Here is an 18,499-nt window from a genome sequence, read left to right on the forward strand (position 1 = left end):
TTTTAGCAGTGTATGACCTCTGGGAGGAAGCATCCACTGTGTCAGTTTAAACGACCCTTTGCCAACACTAACCATGATTGTTCTGAGGAAAACGTGTAGTGGGAACCATGTTTTTGGTGTATTCATTTCATTATGTACTGTAGTTAAAACATTGCTATTTTTTGTAAGGGATAATCATAATAATCAAATTATTCATAGCCTATTTAAAATTCATGTGGGTTGTTTGGTATTTAATATGAATACTACTTAAATAATGTTGTGTCTTTCCACTCATCGCTCATTATGACACTCACTAGCAACATAAAACATGTTAACGATGATGTAATGTCCAACAGTGTGATGTCATAATGAGCTAAGACATCATAATTAGCTGTCACAACTATCAAAAATAATGATGTCACCATGAGCAATGTCATAAGGAATGATGATGTCACATTGATCCAGTGATTTTTCATTTACGATGTCAAACAGGGGTGATGTCATTATGATCAACAGTGATGATCTCATAATGAGCACCAGCAATGGTTAGCATGGAACATAATGAATGTGTAGAGACATTTTCATCAACCCATTTTGGTTTGATTTATGTGTCATGCAGGGTCACGGGGGCTAAAGCGTAGCCTATCCGAGCATCTCGGGCAGCAGGCGGGAAACACACTGGATGGCCAGTGAATCAGTGTTCAGTGAACCAATAACAATTCATGTACATGCACTTGTGGAACAGTCTTTGAGACATTCATATAATTTTTTTAAAGAAAAGCAACTAAACGTGAGAGAACTTTTTTGCTGACTATATGATAATGTCCACATATATTACAAAGTTAAGACTCAAGATTGAAAAGTAATGCTTGAAAACAGGTGATTAATTTAATAAATAAAATACCCGTTTATAAACTCAAAAATAAATTTGCTTGTGTAGATTAAAGCAACCAGCTACTTCTGTACGTCTCTACTACCTTTTGGTCTTTACAACCCTGTCCCAGTATAGGATTGAGCACTCCACTGCTCAGCAGAACATTATCTGTAAAACAGATTCGCCACCGTAGACTATAATCTTCTGTAGAGCCCACGGAGTTGAAGGTTTGGTAATATTTAATTTATTGAACAATATACCCAGTGATATGTACTGTAAATATAACACTCAGAGAGAAGAAACATGTGAAAATACCAAATATGTTTCAGTGTTTTGTAAGACAGGCACTGATTCACTTTATAAAGTGCTTTATAATAATTTATATAACAAGTCTGTAAGCCTTCATGTTATTTACCTCTGAAGGTTCTCTAGAACAAAACAATACAATTTATTTTACATTGCTCGTTCTTTTAAAGTTTAATAGACCTGTAAAAAATCTACAGAGTTGAATAAACTGTAGTTGGTGCATTCAGGGCATAAGTGCAACAGGGAGTTCAAGTCCAGTTATTTGAACAAATCTCCTTATACAAATAAAGATATCCATTTATACACATTAATAAACATGGAAGTGTACAAGTCCTGATGTATCACAGTTGATAAAATATCATCACACTGTTACTGAAAAAACCCTCTATATATAAATCCTATCAAGTTCACTTTTATAACAAAATAATATTTGGATAATACAGTTAAGAAAATAACCTAATCAAAATGTGCTCAGAAAAAGGAAATATAAATACACAATAGTAAACTATGAGTTATTGCTTCACATAAAACAATTGCTAGCTTTTTAGTAAATAAAGCAAATAGATCGGATCAACATACACTTGTAAAATAAGTTATTCACAGATCAGTGGGCAATTACGGCATACACAAGCAGTAACAAAACAAGAATACTTTGTGTTCCAGAATGTCGGCTTCAGTTTAAGCAGTATTTCATTTAATCAAAGTTAAATTGAGGAGTTGTCTCCATTAGCCTCATAAACGGAGTGTAGATCTGTGACGGGCTGGTTCTTGCTCTGGGACTGGTAGTGGTCAGCTCTGAGGTTTGAGATAGTGTGGACTCAGACTCCTCATTCTCATGACTGGTCTGAATGTAACTTGAAGATGATGCGGTTTGTGTGGTGCTTGTCACGGTGTCCTGTGTATATACGTTTTTGGACCGCAGCATTGTGGTGTACTGACCAGGAGAATATTTAAGAAGACTACCCTCCAGTCTGCTAACTCGTGGGACTGTTGAGAAAGAACTGGGTAGGACAGGCGCTACATACGGCTGCTCCTCAGATCTAAGAAAACAGAAGACAATGTGTGTAGACGGTGCTTCGAAAGTAATCTTTCATTTCTAATGGCGAGCCAATGTTGAGCTCATTACCTAATGGGCAGGTCACAGCCAACTCCAATTTCCCTGGAGGCTACTTTAGTTTCAGAATTTCGCTGTACAGACATAAAATACTTCAGCTTGTCTTCTAACTCATTATTCTAGGAGAAGCAAGGCAAAGGACAGAGTCAGATCAGAGGCATAGAAAACTGACAGATATACAGACAGACTGTTGAGCTAGGTTTGACTCAGCGTAGACGTACAAGAGATTTGAAACGACAATCAAAAGGAATCAAATAAAAAATTCCAGCTGACAGAATAGCAGTGGAATGTGAAGTGTTCACATTCAGCATGCTTTTTTCGACCATTCTGTGCCTATTGTTGATTGGTGAAGCGAAATGCAAAAATCTGATGTTGGTCCTACCTCACACTCCACAATGGCAATCCTGTCCATCAGCTCAGCGATGACCATGTCCTTCTGTGCAACTTTATCTCTCAGTGATTCAACCTATGGAATTTTGGTTAGGTCACATCATATCAAGACTTTAAAGTGATTTCTGACAAATTTGGTGTTTATGGTACATCAAATCTTTACCTCTTCTATCATGGACTTGACCTTCCTCTGCTGAGAAAACACCATATCGTTGAGGTGCTTTATTCTCTCTCTCAGTTCTGTTGCTTCTTCCTTTAGCTGCTCAGATCTGAGGAAACACGTTGTATACAAGTGATAATATACAGTTTGCAATAAAAACTATTATTCTTAAATAAAATTATACTCCAGGCAGATTTTAGGAATTTTCTCTCCGAGCAGAGAATGTTAAGATGCTTCTTTATTTGTTAGTGCTATGCATGTGCAATATATATTGTCTTGAAATATAATTATGTTGCTGGTTTCTAGGGCCTTTGGGCTATCCCAAGAAACAAAAAGATTTTAAGCATCCTCTATTAAAAAACACATGTTGCAGTGGAAAAACGTATTGCTGGTTGTCTTACTGTTTAGTCACAGCAATGTCTGCATGGTCAATTTGGTCCAAACCACGTAAGCGTTGTTCACAGTCACAAAGCTTTGTTATCAGGTCACCCTTCTCCTAATATAAACAGCAGAGATATATTAATGCACCAAATATCTTCAGTGGAAAAGGCTAGGAGTGATTAAAGCGATATTATTTACCTGAGCCATACAGTTAAGTAACCGTTCCACCTCTGCTATCCTTTGGTCCCTTTCGGCGATCTTGGCCTCGGCTATTTTTGCATTCCTCTCTGCCTCTTCAAGCCTCCTCATGTAGTCGTCCAGCTGCGCCTGTGTTAAAAGTAAATCGAGTTCTTAGGAACATCTTCATTCAGGGTTTTTACCATCACTGAAGTTTTAACTTCTAACACTAGGTGGAGCCCCTATCTTAAACAATAGACATTTTTCTCTTTTCCCTGGTGTGTAACTACAGATGTTTCCTGTTATGTGACTGGAATCCTCCCATCCTCCTTGTGAAGCATAAAACAAAACCACTCCAGACTTTTTAGAGTTTGTTAGACGATAACAATCTTAAAATATAACCACTGATGCACGTAATTACATACAGTCTTAACTAGCTGAATAGAGAAATGTATTCTTTATGAGGGTGTCTGTATAGTTGTGTACCTGCAGAGCCTCTATTTCTTCTATGTATTTCTTCTGCTGTTCCTGCAGTTGTTCTTCATATTCCTTCTGTAGCTTTGCACTCAACTCCTTTAATGCTTGAGTTTTGGCCTCCTGAGACGTCTCTACCTACATGCACAAAAGTAGTGGATTACTACAATATTGTAACATGCATCTGTACTAACGTTTCTAATATAAAGATATAATTTTCTGTACAAAACTGTCTTGAGTTTGTACTAGCAAACAGTTCTCTAGTCTCAATAATGTTCCAAGTATGTTATTTTGTAATATTTTGAATATTAAAAATACAATTTTACAGAAAGTACCAAAGTGGTATTGCCATGTTTTACTATGTCACAAATAAAATACCATGGCAGTACCTGAATTGTGTATCAAACTAGTACCAAGTAATATTATCTGAGACCATTGCTGTAGGGTAAAGAATTACATGATAATACTAATAGTTTTGTGTGTGTGTGTTTTGTGTGTGTTAGTGCACCTGATGTTTCAGAGAGAGGTTTTCAGCCTGAGCTTCTTGTAGTTGTCTCTCTGTCTCCCTTAGTTTCTCCTCAGTCTTTTCTAAGGAACCGCGCAGAGATCTCTTCTCATCCCTGTTCCCCACTCGGTTTTGACAGCTTTCCAGCAATGATTTCTAAAACAGCAATGGACAGAAATCTTTATAAATATTACACTGCACAAAGGCAAATTCTCAAACAAAACTGAAAAAATGGCTGAAATCATTGTACCTTGTATATTTCACGTACGACATTTGCATTAAATGTACTTCCTATAAAATACAGCAACTTTTACAGTGACTTGTTAAGGCTGTGCCTTGCCTGCTATAAATCATGTGTAAAGACACAATGCCGCATAAAAGTGTAACATTATGAACTATATTATCAACTTCTGATAACAGTATGACATGTATGATATCCAACATTGTTAGCAACAAGTTTTTCTTAAGAGATCGTGCCTTTGTCGTGCCTTTGTCATCTTGTACCTGCAGATCAATGTTTGCTGATATGAGCGTGCTGTTCATCTGGTCAAAGCTGTCCATAGCTACCCTCCTTGTCCTCACTTCTGACTCTAAATGCTGTTTATGAGAGTTGGCCACCTGGGAATGACCACAGTCAACACATTGTTTTACAATTATGACACGTAAGGCAGGGCTCTCATTGTTCTTTAATTGAGAAAGTGTTTCTGTGTTTAATAAAAGCAAGACGATATTCTTAGATATGAGTCAACTGTCATGTGGCTTTTTACTCACCCTTAATTCCTGAGATAATTTTTGCACTGACTGCTGCATCCCTCCGAACTGACCGTACATCCGCTCTCTGACTTTTTCCAAAGAGTCACGTACCTGTGGGGAAAGAAGGAAGTGTGTTTTTTATTAAAATCTCCCAGGATTTTGCTTCCAGAATACTTAAGTTTCGGCTTCAGTTTAGTTAATCAAAACTCTGAACTAGTTAATCAGGTTTTCTGGTTAATTTAAAAATAATTTTCCTGTAGCTCACGTACAGCGGGTTTCTGTAGCTCAACTGCTAGAATGTGCAATGTCAAGGTCAGAGAACACACAAACAGATACAATGTATTCCTTCAATACAAAGTAAAGTCACTAGATAAGGTTGCAGGAAGGTACACAGAGTACCACAGAGTTTATATATAAAGATCCTTCATAAATCTTGATATTTTGTCGTGCTATTGTCTTCTAATAAACAGAAAGGATGTGTTTACCTCTCTGATGTACTTCATTTCATCCCTCAGGTGACTGACAGACCCCTCGCGTGCCATCACATCCTGTTGGAGGTTGGAGGCTGTGCTCTGCACTCCGTCATAGACTCTGGGCCCGTGCTGAGCAGGCGGTTCCTTAATGATGCCATTGGATACAGGGCGCTGAGGGAAAAGGACCACAGGGGTCAGATTTCAGTTTATAGTTGTGTTAAATGCTATGAGTGCCGATCCCACTGCTATATGTATATTAGTGCATTCGGGTTGACTTAATAAGACTGTCGCTGTTATGAGTAAATATTTATGATTAAGAAGATCTGCATGCCGGGGTATTTAAAGCATTGTTGTGTAGCGTTCAGAATGAGAGGTTGGGATGCAGACAGTCTGAACTGCCGTCAGTGAGGGTTTCATATTTCTGCAACGCAGAACAAAGAATTAAAAACTCAGTCCTGTTCATTTTCTGGTTTATTTAAAACCATAAATAGTGTCACATTTACATTTATTAATTTGGCAGATGCTTTTATCCAAAGCAACTTACAAGTAGGAGAGCATATAAACATTTTGTCAACACGCTAAACAGTCGCAACCTGAAACAACGTGGAGTTTTAGGGCACATTTTCAAAGGCACATGAAACATGGAACGCTAAAAAAACACCTAGTGAAAGTACATCTAGAAAATGTATTCCATGAGTAAGCCAAGGGCAAAGGTAGATAAACTGATAAAGGTGTTATAACGCCTCACCCCGGAGCAAATGTTAAAAGCTCTTGCTGTAAGGCACAAGGTTGATGATCATTGACTTTGCAATGTATTCTTGAATTTTATCTGGATTTTATCTTCTACTGCATGATTCTGGATGCTTTATACACCAGGTCACTTACTGAATATCTTCAAGATTCTGTGACCAAAGGAGTTATAATCGAACAAACATGTTGTGTAACGAAAGCCCTAAGGTCATACACCATACATCATCTCATGCTTGCTTTGAAAACAATAACGCATAGGCTCAAATACCTTGTGGAAAACAAGCACCGGCGTTTTACACTTCACCATTACTCAAACAGTATCATAGAAAGAATTACTCAGATAATATTACCAGGTGTCATGAATACACATATACACAAAAACATGTTTTAAAAGCATATGGCACTGTAATGGATATACTGTGCCCGTTTCTATTGGGATGATTATTTTAATATGTGTGTTTTAAGTATATTTAAGTTATAAGGTAGTTAATATTGATTTAGGTTTGCTTGTGAAGGTGCTGTACCTTGTCTTCCTGTTCAGATGATTCTCTACCAGGTGGTCTCTCTCTCTGCATGAGTCCATTTTTCCTTTTCCAGGTTCCATTGACCACTTTTTCTTTCTGTGATGTAACAGAGTGTCTGTCAGTTGATATATTTTTTAAAAGTTGAATCTTTGGGTTTGATGTTAAAAACAATATTGTCTAATGTTAAGATTGGGATAGGCAAAACAGGTTTTGACCATTTTTAAAAGTTTAGCATGTTTTTCGTTAGACAAATCATAACAAGTGTTCTTGTTTATTACAAACAGTATTGTTATACTCAGTGAGACAGGTTTCACATTGTACTGAGGTGAAACAATATTGATCAACTCCAGCTGTGATCACACACTGAGGGTGTGGTACTCTCTTTTCTCAGGACAAAGTTTCGCAGAACTGTAATCTCATTCATGTTGTGACCACACCTCATTACAGATTCATCCCGAAAAAATATACAGCAGCTTCCCAAAAAGACACAGTTAATAATATGAAACTTACAGTATTTATTTAAGGACCCTCATTTTATTTCAAACCTGTATGACTTTCTTTCTTCTGCAGAACACAATATATTTGAAAGAATGTTGGTAACCAAACAACAATGACCAAAATTGACTTCCAATGTATGGACTTTAATGATGACAGGATTTTTGTTTTCGATAAACTGTCTATTTAAAACCTCCTACGGATTTTTATCAAGCTAAGTGTGGGAAATACTCTTTATTAGAGCATGTAAAGCATGAGAACATCCCTTTATTAAGGTAGAAAGTCAAATATTTTGAAATAGAGAGTGGGAGTAAGATTAATGATTTACCCCCGACGAGATAAGAACAGTACATTCACTGGATATTTCAGACACATTTCTACCACACTGCATAAAAGTATCTAACCAAACAATGACAGACAACACAAACAACACAGCCGCACTGAGATCTCTACTTCTTTTCCAAATATTTTGCTGATATTGCACTTTATCTCTTCAACAATGTTAACACCTTGGAATAAAAGCTTGCTGTGTTTTACCCTTTTCATATTCTCTATTCCTTCTGTATAGTCTTATTGATTGAATGCTCTGTCCTCTCTATGCTCCACCTGTAAGCACTATTGTTGTTGTACAAAGACGTGTCAGCAGCTGTTCGATCCTGTCTAGCACCTGTTTCACAGAATACAGTATATGTGTTTGTGTGGGTTACAGTAGGTGAAGAACTGCTCACTCTGGCTTTTCTGAGACCAGTAATGCCGTCATTCTGAGAGAATATGGTAAATGCCTTTACAAGAAAAGGTGATCCTGGATCAGTGTATATTTCTGGCATTCTTGTTATCCAACAGGTGTAACTCGGGTAATGCAGACCACAGGTAGAGCTATCTCCCACGGTGGATAAGATTACCAAACACGCCCTTCTACAATTTTGCAATGGGTTTTTTTTGTCACTGTTATAAAAGTAATAGAATATCTCAAAATATTTTACTCACCTTCCTCTTTTCACCTTTTTGTCTTTCTCTGACCTGGTTTAAATTTTGTATGTATGACTGTGTCCCTACCAGTCGCAAATGAAGAGTTAATTTGCAAAAACAGGTAACTCGGTTTTTTACTATTTTAAAAACTTTTTTATTATGCATTCCGATTCATATTAATTAAACTACAGTTGGTAGTAATAATTGTAACTTAACAAACATACAGCTAACTAACTAACACAATAAAACTAATAACATTCGAAGATTTTTTTTACAAAAAATGAGTTATCTGTTTTTACACATTGACAGAGTAATACTAGAAGTCCTTTTTGCTGTGCTTAACAGTTATCCACACTTTTTAATATCTATTTACCGCAGCACATTCTTTATAAAGAAAATGGCTTTCTACTTAAAATGGCCATCGACAGCTCATTCGGAGATCCTGAGATGTGTTAACTGACGTTGCACACAACACGATGACAGTCTACAGCTGGCCTCTCCTGAGAGAGACGCTGATAAGGCCTTCAAATTTTTCTGTTGGCAGAACTCCTGGATTTCTATTTCTTACTATCTGGCTTATGAAAGTCCTAGATGTTCCCAAAGCAGCTACTATCGGAGACCCAACAGTTTGACCTCAAGGTCTAAAAGCTCCTAAGGCAAGCTACAGAGCCTCTCATGAGACACCTCTTTTGACTTCTTTTCCAGCACGTCTGTGGAGGGCTTATGCCAACTTATACATCCATTTATCACATACAGTAGACTAAGCATGATATGAGGGTGGTAAACATGCTTAAAATTAACTTCGACTCCTTAGGTAAACAAGTGACTAATTCCATTAACTTTGTTTCATGTGACCCGCCTAAGACAGCTCAAGGATGTATGAACAAGAAATCAGCATATATAAAGCCTAATTAGTTTTTAATATATTGCCTGTGGCGGTCTGTACAGTGTTGTTTACATTTGCACGTGGAAATGAAGCACAATAGCAGGCAACAATAGAGTTTGTATGCATGGGTTTATCACAAATATATTTAACACAATTTAAAAGTTATAGCGTAAAAGTTCTGAAATGCATGACTGAAATGTTTCTCATCATTTTAAAATCTGAAGATGTCTTAGTGTTTAAAATGATTTTGTAAACAGAACAACAAATTGTGCCAACATATTTATTTACTTCAAATCTTTGCAAAAAAACTGACGAATTTGACCAAATAATGAAGAAGAAGCAGCAGCCCGTAATAAATTTAGATTCTTAACAATAAGGTTGTATTTTTATAACATGAGTAAAATCATTCGCTTACAATTATGAAAATAGTTTTTAGCATCTACTAAATCTATTAGTGTCAGATATTGTCAATACAACTTTTCATGTTAGTTCATGGTGCATTAAAGGAGCAATGTGGGATTTTCAGGAGTATCTATTTAGGGAATTAAAATGCAGAAACTTTTAACAGTAGCGTAAAAACATTTTTCCATTTAGCACACACTTTCACCTAAAGCAACTTACATACTGTGATATTTCAGGACTCCCACATTATTCTTACATACTACACCAAGAGCTGTTGAATCATGACAGGAAACAATCAGAAATGTTTATCTATTTTCTGTTATCAGGCCATTATGCCATTTGTGGCGCTCTCCAAACAAAATAAAGTTACCAAAGTCAGTGAGAAAGAGGAAGTCTGATATAATGACGTGAAGACATGTTAGGCGTGTTTAATCCGTCTGGAATAGATGATATAGAAAATGATACTTACAGAGTTGGCCGTTTCATTCTGAGTCTTAGGAGTATCATCGGGTCGCAGAGTGAGTCTCAGACGCCTAATTCCTCTCTGGTGGACGTGGTCACAGACGACAAACAAAACAGATAAACAAACAAACAAGCATTAGTCACAATGTTGTCACCCGGTGGCAGCTATTCAAATTATGTAAAGCACTCAGTAGAAACTGATAAAGATAGTATGAGATCAAAGATAAGACACAATAGATAAAAGTTATACAAATATTTAAATGAAAGAACGTTATTTCTCATGTAGTGAATTTATACACTGTCCAAAAAACACTTGATGTTTCACAAGAGCACCAAGACATGACGGTATCACAAGCCCTGCCAAACATAACATTTATCTTACTAGTAGTGACATCCTTCCAATGATTAACCATTTCCGATATGTACATACATACATTCAAAGACTACATTCTACAAATGTGGTTCTCTAACTTTTGATGCCCTCTCTGCATGTTACTGAAGCTGAATCTGAGTGGGTGTCAGATGATTAGCTGTAAGACTGTCAGTGAATGGCAGCTGACCACAGCAGTGACGGCTGAGTGCCAGGCCCTGATAAAATAAACATGACAGGGCCCTGCCTCACAGAATGGCAGCTCTTATTACAGGCCCTCGCTAAAAAACAGAACCCTGAATCTATGTGGAAAATCTAACATGCACAAGTCAACAGCACGACTATGTGCCACCGATGAGCCTAGATACAGCCATGAGAGCACAGTCCAAAACACAAGGGACGGAATGGGGAGAGAGAGAGTGAGGAACGGAGTGTGAGCTGAAACGAGCAAACGTGAACAAATGACACTGACAGAGAATTCTAGGAAAAGAGGAAAACTCGCAGGGAAACAAAGTTCAAAGATGAGCAATTTATTGCCTTCAACTGCGTTTCTTACCTCATTGAGGTCCGATATCTCAGTGGTGGTCCTGGTCCCAGTGGAACCGGCCATGCCATTTCGCAGCATGCCTCCTTCTTCAATGTCCCTTTCTGTCCACGCCACACATTCACACACACACTATCAATGTCCACTCCCTCCGCTCCAGGCTACACAGTGTCAAAGAGAGGAAGAATGGAAAAAGTTCCCCTCAACAGCACTGCCAGAAATCCTTCCCCCGGATAAGAGGGAGGAGAGAGAGAGAGTATCGGGGGAAAACGAGCCTCAGTATTCCAATGTGCATAGGTCAGTAGAAAAACAGCAATCCAGCAGGCAGATAAGTCTTGAGTGACAGCGTTCCATATAGACTCCTCCTGATTGAGAGAAAGAGAGAGAGAGCTTTCAGTCGTTCATTATCTATTCTGGCTACGTAAGCCTAGTTTCCCATCAAACCTGTCCAGCCACATTTTACCTGTATGCTCTCTCGAGCACCCACCAACCTGTCACCAGCTGCTTTCGTGGGGTGGGGCCGATGTCATCAGGGTGGAGCCCTCATCATATTCGCTGTAGTGGAGGCGTTACACCTTAAAGAGCTTATTCTACTGCTTGCAATGTGACTGTATTTGCTTTGTTTAGAATGACACGTTTGCAGTCATTCTCAAGTGAATTTAGTCATTTAAAAAGGCAGCATGATCACAAGAAATGAAAATAAAGGAAAAAGCACAAAATACCTGTAATAACGTGCCTAATTTCTTTGTTAAGGACTATGAGAAAAATCTTAGTCTTGCCTACTAGCAAACAGCATTTCTGAATGTTGTCTGATGACATCCAGGGGAGGACTGACCGGTACTACATTCTGTCAAAGTCCAGAACGACCATCCCACCGATAGGCTATGGCCGCGACCAGGGGCGGATTGGCGGACGTAGTCGTGGTGGAGGACGGATGCCATCAAACACATCGCACACCACCTACCCCCCTTCGACAAAATTGGTGGAGGGCCGAAAAATCCAGGGCCGAATTTGCTTCCCAGTCCGCCTCGATGACATCTTTAATGAGTGTGATTTCGTTTACTTATGATATTTCAAAGTGCACACGTTGTAGGTCAATCATTCATTTTTAAAACACGTCCCGGTTTAATGATAAACTCTTCTACCGTTTTCACTTTTCAATGTATTTGTTTGATTCATCGGATGAGAGCACCAACTTTTTGATTCTCTTGACTTTTTGCCTCTTTTAATGTTAAGACACACTTTAAACTAGATATCATCTTTAAGACATGGATAATTTGGACATTTTAATGACAAAGATAACAAACCTCTCGAACATGTAGAAATCCAAGAGCAGGGAAATGAAGCCGATTGTGAAAGGTCAATGGGATTATGTTCCAGCCTTTCATGATGGAAAAATGATCTTTGGAGTTGTACCCTACTAACCTACTACACAAGTATTTGTGACAGTTCAGTTCAACAATGCTCAATGAGCCGGTGGTCCGCCGACTCATTGCTATCTGGGAAGGTGGTACTTAAAAACTCTTTTGCACCATTTGAACTATGCCTGACATTTATTATTTATCCTCCCCCTATAAAAATGAACCATGTTTAACAATAGTTTGCTAAACATAGTTTTATTTGTAGTAACCACAAAGGTAGCACAATTTAACCGTTTATTTGACATGCCCATACGAATGGTATTCTTTCAAAAACATGTTTACTTTATTTTTACTATAATAAAACCTTGTCTTATTCCAATTACTGAACAACAATCATTTGTTAAAGAAATTAATGAACTACTGTGACCTTGCATTTACAGGATATCTTTCACTTTGCAGGATTTTTTAGAATTTTATCAGACCTTCTTATCCGAGTCCTAGTTTCACGTAAATAAAATGTTATCTGCTACAAATCGTTAACTTTATAAAACATCGTAGCTTTTAGTTTCGCATCAGTCAACCTGCGATGTTTAAGCTGTATTTTGAAGCTCGTGTAACTTGTTTGTATGTCGACGTAAGCTACAAAATATGTTGTCTGACGCAATTCATGTATTCACTCATTTATAAAGGTTTTTATGTGGTGTAAAAATAAATTTATATCCCCAATGAATCTGCGAATACTCGTACAATTGATTAGATCTTGTAACTCTCATTTTAACACAAGGATTACCCAAATTTAACCGCAGAGGTGATTTCCTCCGTTAAGAAAGCTTGCTGCTAAAGAAATAAGCATCTTTAGGAAAATATTATTAAAACCATGTACACTCACTTTAAACGTGTCCAGTTATATCAGGGGCTTAATCAAATATAAAGGTGGACCTGGACTGCCGCCATATTGAGATCACGTGACCTATCGACCATCTCTATTTAGCCCCCATAACACACTTCCGCTCATATAATAGTATATAAATAAAATGTTATTAATAACGAATATTGAATTTTTACAATGGCAGAGCTGAAAATTTTTAGTTGCTTGATTTTTAGGTACGAAAATGACTGAATTGGTGCAACTCAATGGGTGATTGTCACGTGATTTGTCTAGACAGCTTGCATTGGCAAGGCATTCTTCCATCGGTGCATGCATTAACTTATAAAGAAAGTGTTTATAGTTTTCTAGCAAACAATGCCAGCATCAAACTGAATGGCTGGAGAAGCACATCAATTATTCAGGAAAACTATTGACTGATTTTGGGAACAACACACATTTTCCCACATTAATGCTACACATGTGCCATCTAGCTGACGAGTTCCCCCTTTTATCTAAAGAAAACATCTGCTTGAGCTTTCCACGTGAGATATTAGTGAAATTAAAAACAATCATTACTCGAAAAACAACATTACTGACAAATCGGTGCACCCAGACACCGTTTACGTCTGTTTGCCCCACACCCTGCATGAGGAAGAGAAAAGTGTAAGTTCATTGTGCTACAATATTTGTCACATCACTTGCCTGGTCTTACCTGATAAGTTAGATTCCCTGAGGTGCAGATCAGAGAAGAAGACTCGTGTTTGTAATGGGGAGTGACAACAGGAAAGAGACGAGAAACAGCTAGAATACCTGGCCTAAAGAAATCCAACAAATAATGTGTGTCTGTTTGCAGATGTCTTTAGAAGAAATTACATTTCTTATTTATTTTCAAGCCACTCTAGACACACATTTTTTTATCTAGAGAGGACTTGGTTTTCTTTTGTGATTTTCTTTTACCCCCCTTCCCTTTTGTGTTCAGAAGCAAAACAAATAAAAGGTGTTTTTACGAGAAGGTATTAGAAGACCTTTCAAAAGTGTTATCAATAAGAGACACAACATAATTTAAAAAAACATTAAAGACAGGGTTTTGTATGTGTCTTTGTTTATTTAAGATAGTTGTCTTCAGAAACAAGCTCAGTCTGATAAAAGCTTCTGTGTGGTTCATTCTTAAGCGTAAAAATAATTCACACATGCAAAGAAATAATGCTGAATTCTAAAAATGCATAAATTAATTATTAATGAATTAATAAAGTTTAGGTTGTCTGTAGTAATACAAATTATGATTTTAAACATTTTATTGTTCATTGTTGTTGATTTATTTGATTTTTAATAGAGTCTGAGGGTTCTGTTCAATTGTGTTTAGGTTCTCTGTGTTCTTAGATTCTCTATTTTGTGAAATATAAATGTGGTCAGATTAGAAATTCTTGAACTTCACTTCCTTCTTAATTTTTTTAAAGAAACGGTGGCAGAGAGCTTAAATTGTTTGTTGTTTGAAGTTGTTTTGAACTGCAGCGTGGCTCCAACGTCACCTCAAGTTGACAGGTGAATATAATAACAGCAGTCAGACTCTCTAACAACATGAACGTGTCAACACAAGACAATAAATGAGCTCAGAGAACTGGTTATTTCACATTTTTGAGTTCTGCGTACACAGGAATGTGATGTCCATGACCAGGGTTTTTATACATCATAGCAAATTTTTGGAGTCTGTTCAGGCGGTGATGCCCAGCATGTAGATGTGACATCAGAGACTAAATCAACCATAACTAACCCTGTTTATCTTAAATCTTTGTATTTATAAGTGGTGTTTGCTAAGGTTCTGTGGAAAACAAAAGAAGATATTTTGATAAATTTCTCAATGGTTTCATTTCCATATGAAAGGGGGACAATTTTGTATGGTTACCAACGTTCTTCAAAATATCTTCTTTTTTGTTCTGCAGAGGAAAGTCATACAGGCTTGAAATGACATGAGGTTGAGTAGATACAATAATTTTCATCTTTGGTGAACTATCCCTTTAACTGTTTTTCCATAACACAATTTGTGCTATAAATACCACAAATTGTTTTGCAAATTGTTGATGATGAATGTTTGTAAATCTGTTTTTCTCGATCATTGCAGTCTGTCTGTTTAAAAAGTCACTCTGATGAGGAATGAATGATTAATGTGACTAATGGCCAGAAGCTGAGGTCATTGTTACATCATCTGCATTCTGCTAGTGTCGTAATAATTTACATTTTAAAACATGTATTACCGCTTATTGACAGAAGAGGGCAGAAGAGATCTGTATATCCCCACATCTGAACTAAAGTAAAAAATTACTTGAAAAAATTACATCTTACTTCTTACACCTTGGACTAAAATAAGAAATGAAAAAATGCCTAAACCTTTTAAAATAAATTTTTGTCTTAGTTTGTGTTTTTCTTAGGAGTGGGATTGGAATTTCAGTATTGGGTCCCATATATACAAGTCCGTGTCTGCCCCACCCAAATGAGTGAAAGGTCTGCCAATAATCCCTACTCCACGGACTCAGAGATACTCCTCTCACATTGGAAGGATAGGTTTGTTTTGTGCTTCATCGGTATACACCAGAACCATAGATAAAAGCTGGGGAGATTTGTTGAAGTATTGTGGGCCTCTCATGCATTCTTCTCTAGTTCTCAGCTGTAAAGGCTTATGAAGATCTGCACACTCAGATTTCTACATGCAATCACGTAGCCTATATCATTGGGGAGTCAACCTGACAATGTCTCTTCCTGCCCTTGTTGTGTGTGTATGAGTTTGTTTGGTTTCTGTGGCTGAAGGAAGAGAAATATTGTGTCCTTGCGGGAAACAGGATCTAGAGTAGAGGAATGAAAACACCACTGTTGCCACTGTTGAGACAGTTTTAGCAAGATGATGATGCAACAACTCAGGTAGGCTTGTTTTTATTTAACTTCTCATTTTTTCTATCTTTATGTACATTTGCACTATGTTTGCACCATGTTTACACTTTCTTCTGCACTAAGCTCCTGTCGCCAAGTCAAATTCCTTGTGTGTGTAAACATAGTTGGCAAAAAAGCTCCTTCTGATTCTGATTAGGATATATCCCAAAGGCTTTCAAGCTAGCAGTCATCAGGTCCCTTATAAAAAAGCCTCAACTCCATCCGGTAGAATTAACTAACTTTGTACCAATCTCAAGCCTACCTTTTGCATCCAAAATACTCGAAAAAGGTAGTCTCAAGCCAATTATGCACATTCCTACAGGATAATAGCTTGTATAAAAGATTTCAGTCAGGATTTAGGCCCATCCACGGTACAGAGACAGAACCCCTTAAAGTGACGAATGATCTTCTCGTAGCATCTGATCACGGCGACATCTCTCTATTTATCCTAATGGACCTGAGAGCCGCTTTTAAATCCTCTAGATCACGCAATTCTAATGTTGGCATTGGTGGTCAGGCATTATTAGCCTGATTTAAATCCTATTTAACTTGTTTGTAAATTATGAAATGTCACATCAATCTGGGGTTACATTTGGAGTGCCACAGAGATCAGTTTTAGGGCCCATCCTTTTTTTCAATTTACATCAGTCATCCGGTGTTGTGCCGAAAAATGCACCCCTGCCAGATTAAGCACCCCCTTCAAATACACGCTGTCTGATTGGCTAATTCTAACCACTCCCCTCCCCACACCTAATCCTAACCCCTCCCCTAACACCTAATCCTAACCCTAACCATTGTGGGGATGAGGGGGTGCATTTTTCAGCATAACACCGGAACTTTGCTTCGTTCCATCCGGACCACGAGACATAGCATAATAAAACAATTAAAACATTTGACTATTTCGGTTGTTTAAATTGGGGCACGCGACTACACAACGGAGAATCGCATCACACGCGCTCTCAGGAACATTTATGTAATTGATCTTTTGCCGCTTTATCTACCGCCAAACGCGCTTCATTTGAACCCTTTCCGCTCCGCGCGCGCTGCTTCTCTCCACTCAAAATCGCGCAGCGTGAAGAGCAGCAGACACGTGCTTTTTTAACAGTAGTGCAGACACGAAGACCAGGTAAATGGACACACAACAGTAAACAAAATGCAGCAATAACAGAAAACAAAATGCAGCAATATTAAAGTATTTCCGTTTACTGTTTGCTATATGTCTCCAACCTTTCGACCAGATTTTTTTATATTTTAGGAACCATAACGTTTTTATCTACATTTAGCACTAGCAGTATGTATGCAGCATTGATGACAGCATGTAAGCATTTGTGACCCTGTGAAAACCCAGGCTTAATACTAAATACTAAGATAACAAGCATCAAATATTAAGGTCAAGCATTAATTTCAATCTTTGAAATGGCATCATTCAGTCAATATATTTAAGATATTGTTGTTGTAGCATACTTTCACTGAATATTCTGTTGGATGATTTTATGTAGAAAACAGTTAAAATACTTTTGCTGGGATTTCACAAGCAGGGTCAAGGAGTGATACATTAAAATTACAATTTGAATCCGAGTTTTTGTTATATAAGAGGGAATCGTATTCACGCGAACATTATGTAAGTATTAAAACTTAAAAAACGCCCTTGTTACTGAGATTACGTCTGTTATTGACACCAGGCCGAGGGAACGCCAAGTTCTGGAATGCACCTATCTATGACGATTGATAGGTTGAAAACCGCCTCCATTGAAAAATAACGACTACTTCTCTAGCCTTTCTTGTAAGCCTTTCTTGTAAAAAACATGCCGTTAAAGATAACTAAATATTGTGCCTACCCTAGTTGGGGTAGAAAATAGTCGCTGCATAACCTTCATTCGGATTCCGACATTAGTAATGGGGGGTTAAAGTGAAATTTGCGTATGCACTAGCAGACCTCCGTTATACTTCGATCGGCCCGCATGTGTTTAACTGATAAAGTGAAGTTTACGCCAATTTTACCGTTTATATCTAAAAGCCAAGGTGATCAATTCACGTGTACTGAGAGAGAGACCGACCAATCAAAACAGCTTGAGAAGCGGAACTCGCAGTCGGTTATATTGTATGGGTGGGACATCGTCACACACACTTTAAGCAGGGAACCAATCACGACAGACCTGGTCAGCTTTACCAATCAGTGCGTTTCAGAAGGCGGGACTTTGAAGAAACTGGAAGAAATCCAGTCGTTTCGTGAGAAGAGAGACATCAGTGGACAATAAACTTGAAATATATATATATATATTTTTAAACTAGAATCTATTGTTAAACACCCAAATAACAGAGTCAATGCAAAAATAGGGAAAAAACAGTTCCTTTAAATT

General features: G+C 37.7%; 1 protein-coding gene across 5 annotated transcripts; it reads right to left on the reverse strand.

Annotated features, from left to right (window-relative positions):
* Positions 1–1,074: 1,074 nt before the first annotated feature.
* Positions 1,075–13,261, reverse strand: myzap (myocardial zonula adherens protein). Of its 5 annotated transcripts, XM_056752500.1 has the most exons (16): positions 13,239–13,261; positions 11,452–11,543; positions 11,001–11,353; positions 10,082–10,156; positions 6,861–6,956; positions 5,599–5,757; positions 5,132–5,224; positions 4,838–4,978; positions 4,364–4,516; positions 3,868–3,993; positions 3,403–3,531; positions 3,225–3,319; positions 2,827–2,932; positions 2,656–2,739; positions 2,286–2,392; positions 1,075–2,199 (listed from the first exon to the last, which is right to left on the reverse strand). In XM_056752500.1, the coding sequence occupies exons 3-16, from the start codon at positions 11,067–11,069 to the stop codon at positions 1,854–1,856; spliced, it is 1,779 nt and encodes a 592-aa protein (XP_056608478.1). In that variant the 5' UTR covers positions 11,070–11,353; positions 11,452–11,543; positions 13,239–13,261; the 3' UTR covers positions 1,075–1,853. The 5 variants fall into 5 exon arrangements, with proteins under 5 accessions (XP_056608478.1, XP_056608469.1, XP_056608492.1 ...); XM_056752491.1 differs by lacking the exon at positions 13,239–13,261 and having other exon boundaries at positions 11,452–13,017; XM_056752514.1 differs by lacking the exon at positions 13,239–13,261 and having other exon boundaries at positions 2,286–2,347; positions 11,001–13,021.
* Between the last annotated feature and the right edge of the window lie 5,238 nt (positions 13,262–18,499).

Source organism: Triplophysa dalaica, chromosome 1 (assembly GCF_015846415.1).
Source record: "Triplophysa dalaica isolate WHDGS20190420 chromosome 1, ASM1584641v1, whole genome shotgun sequence".
NCBI classification, from domain to species: domain Eukaryota; kingdom Metazoa; phylum Chordata; class Actinopteri; order Cypriniformes; family Nemacheilidae; genus Triplophysa; species Triplophysa dalaica.

Excerpts from the sequence above, each read along its gene's own strand:
- myzap (XM_056752500.1), bottom strand. The coding sequence starts at position 11,069 with ATGCTGCGAAATGGCATGGCCGGTTCCACTGGGACCAGGACCACCACT. Across the intron at positions 5,225-5,598 it reads AAATGAAGTACATCAGAGAG|GTACGTGACTCTTTGGAAAA; the intron begins GTAAACACATCC and ends CTTTCCCCACAG. Across the intron at positions 3,532-3,867 it reads AAGAAATAGAGGCTCTGCAG|GCGCAGCTGGACGACTACAT; the intron begins GTACACAACTAT and ends CTTTTAACACAG.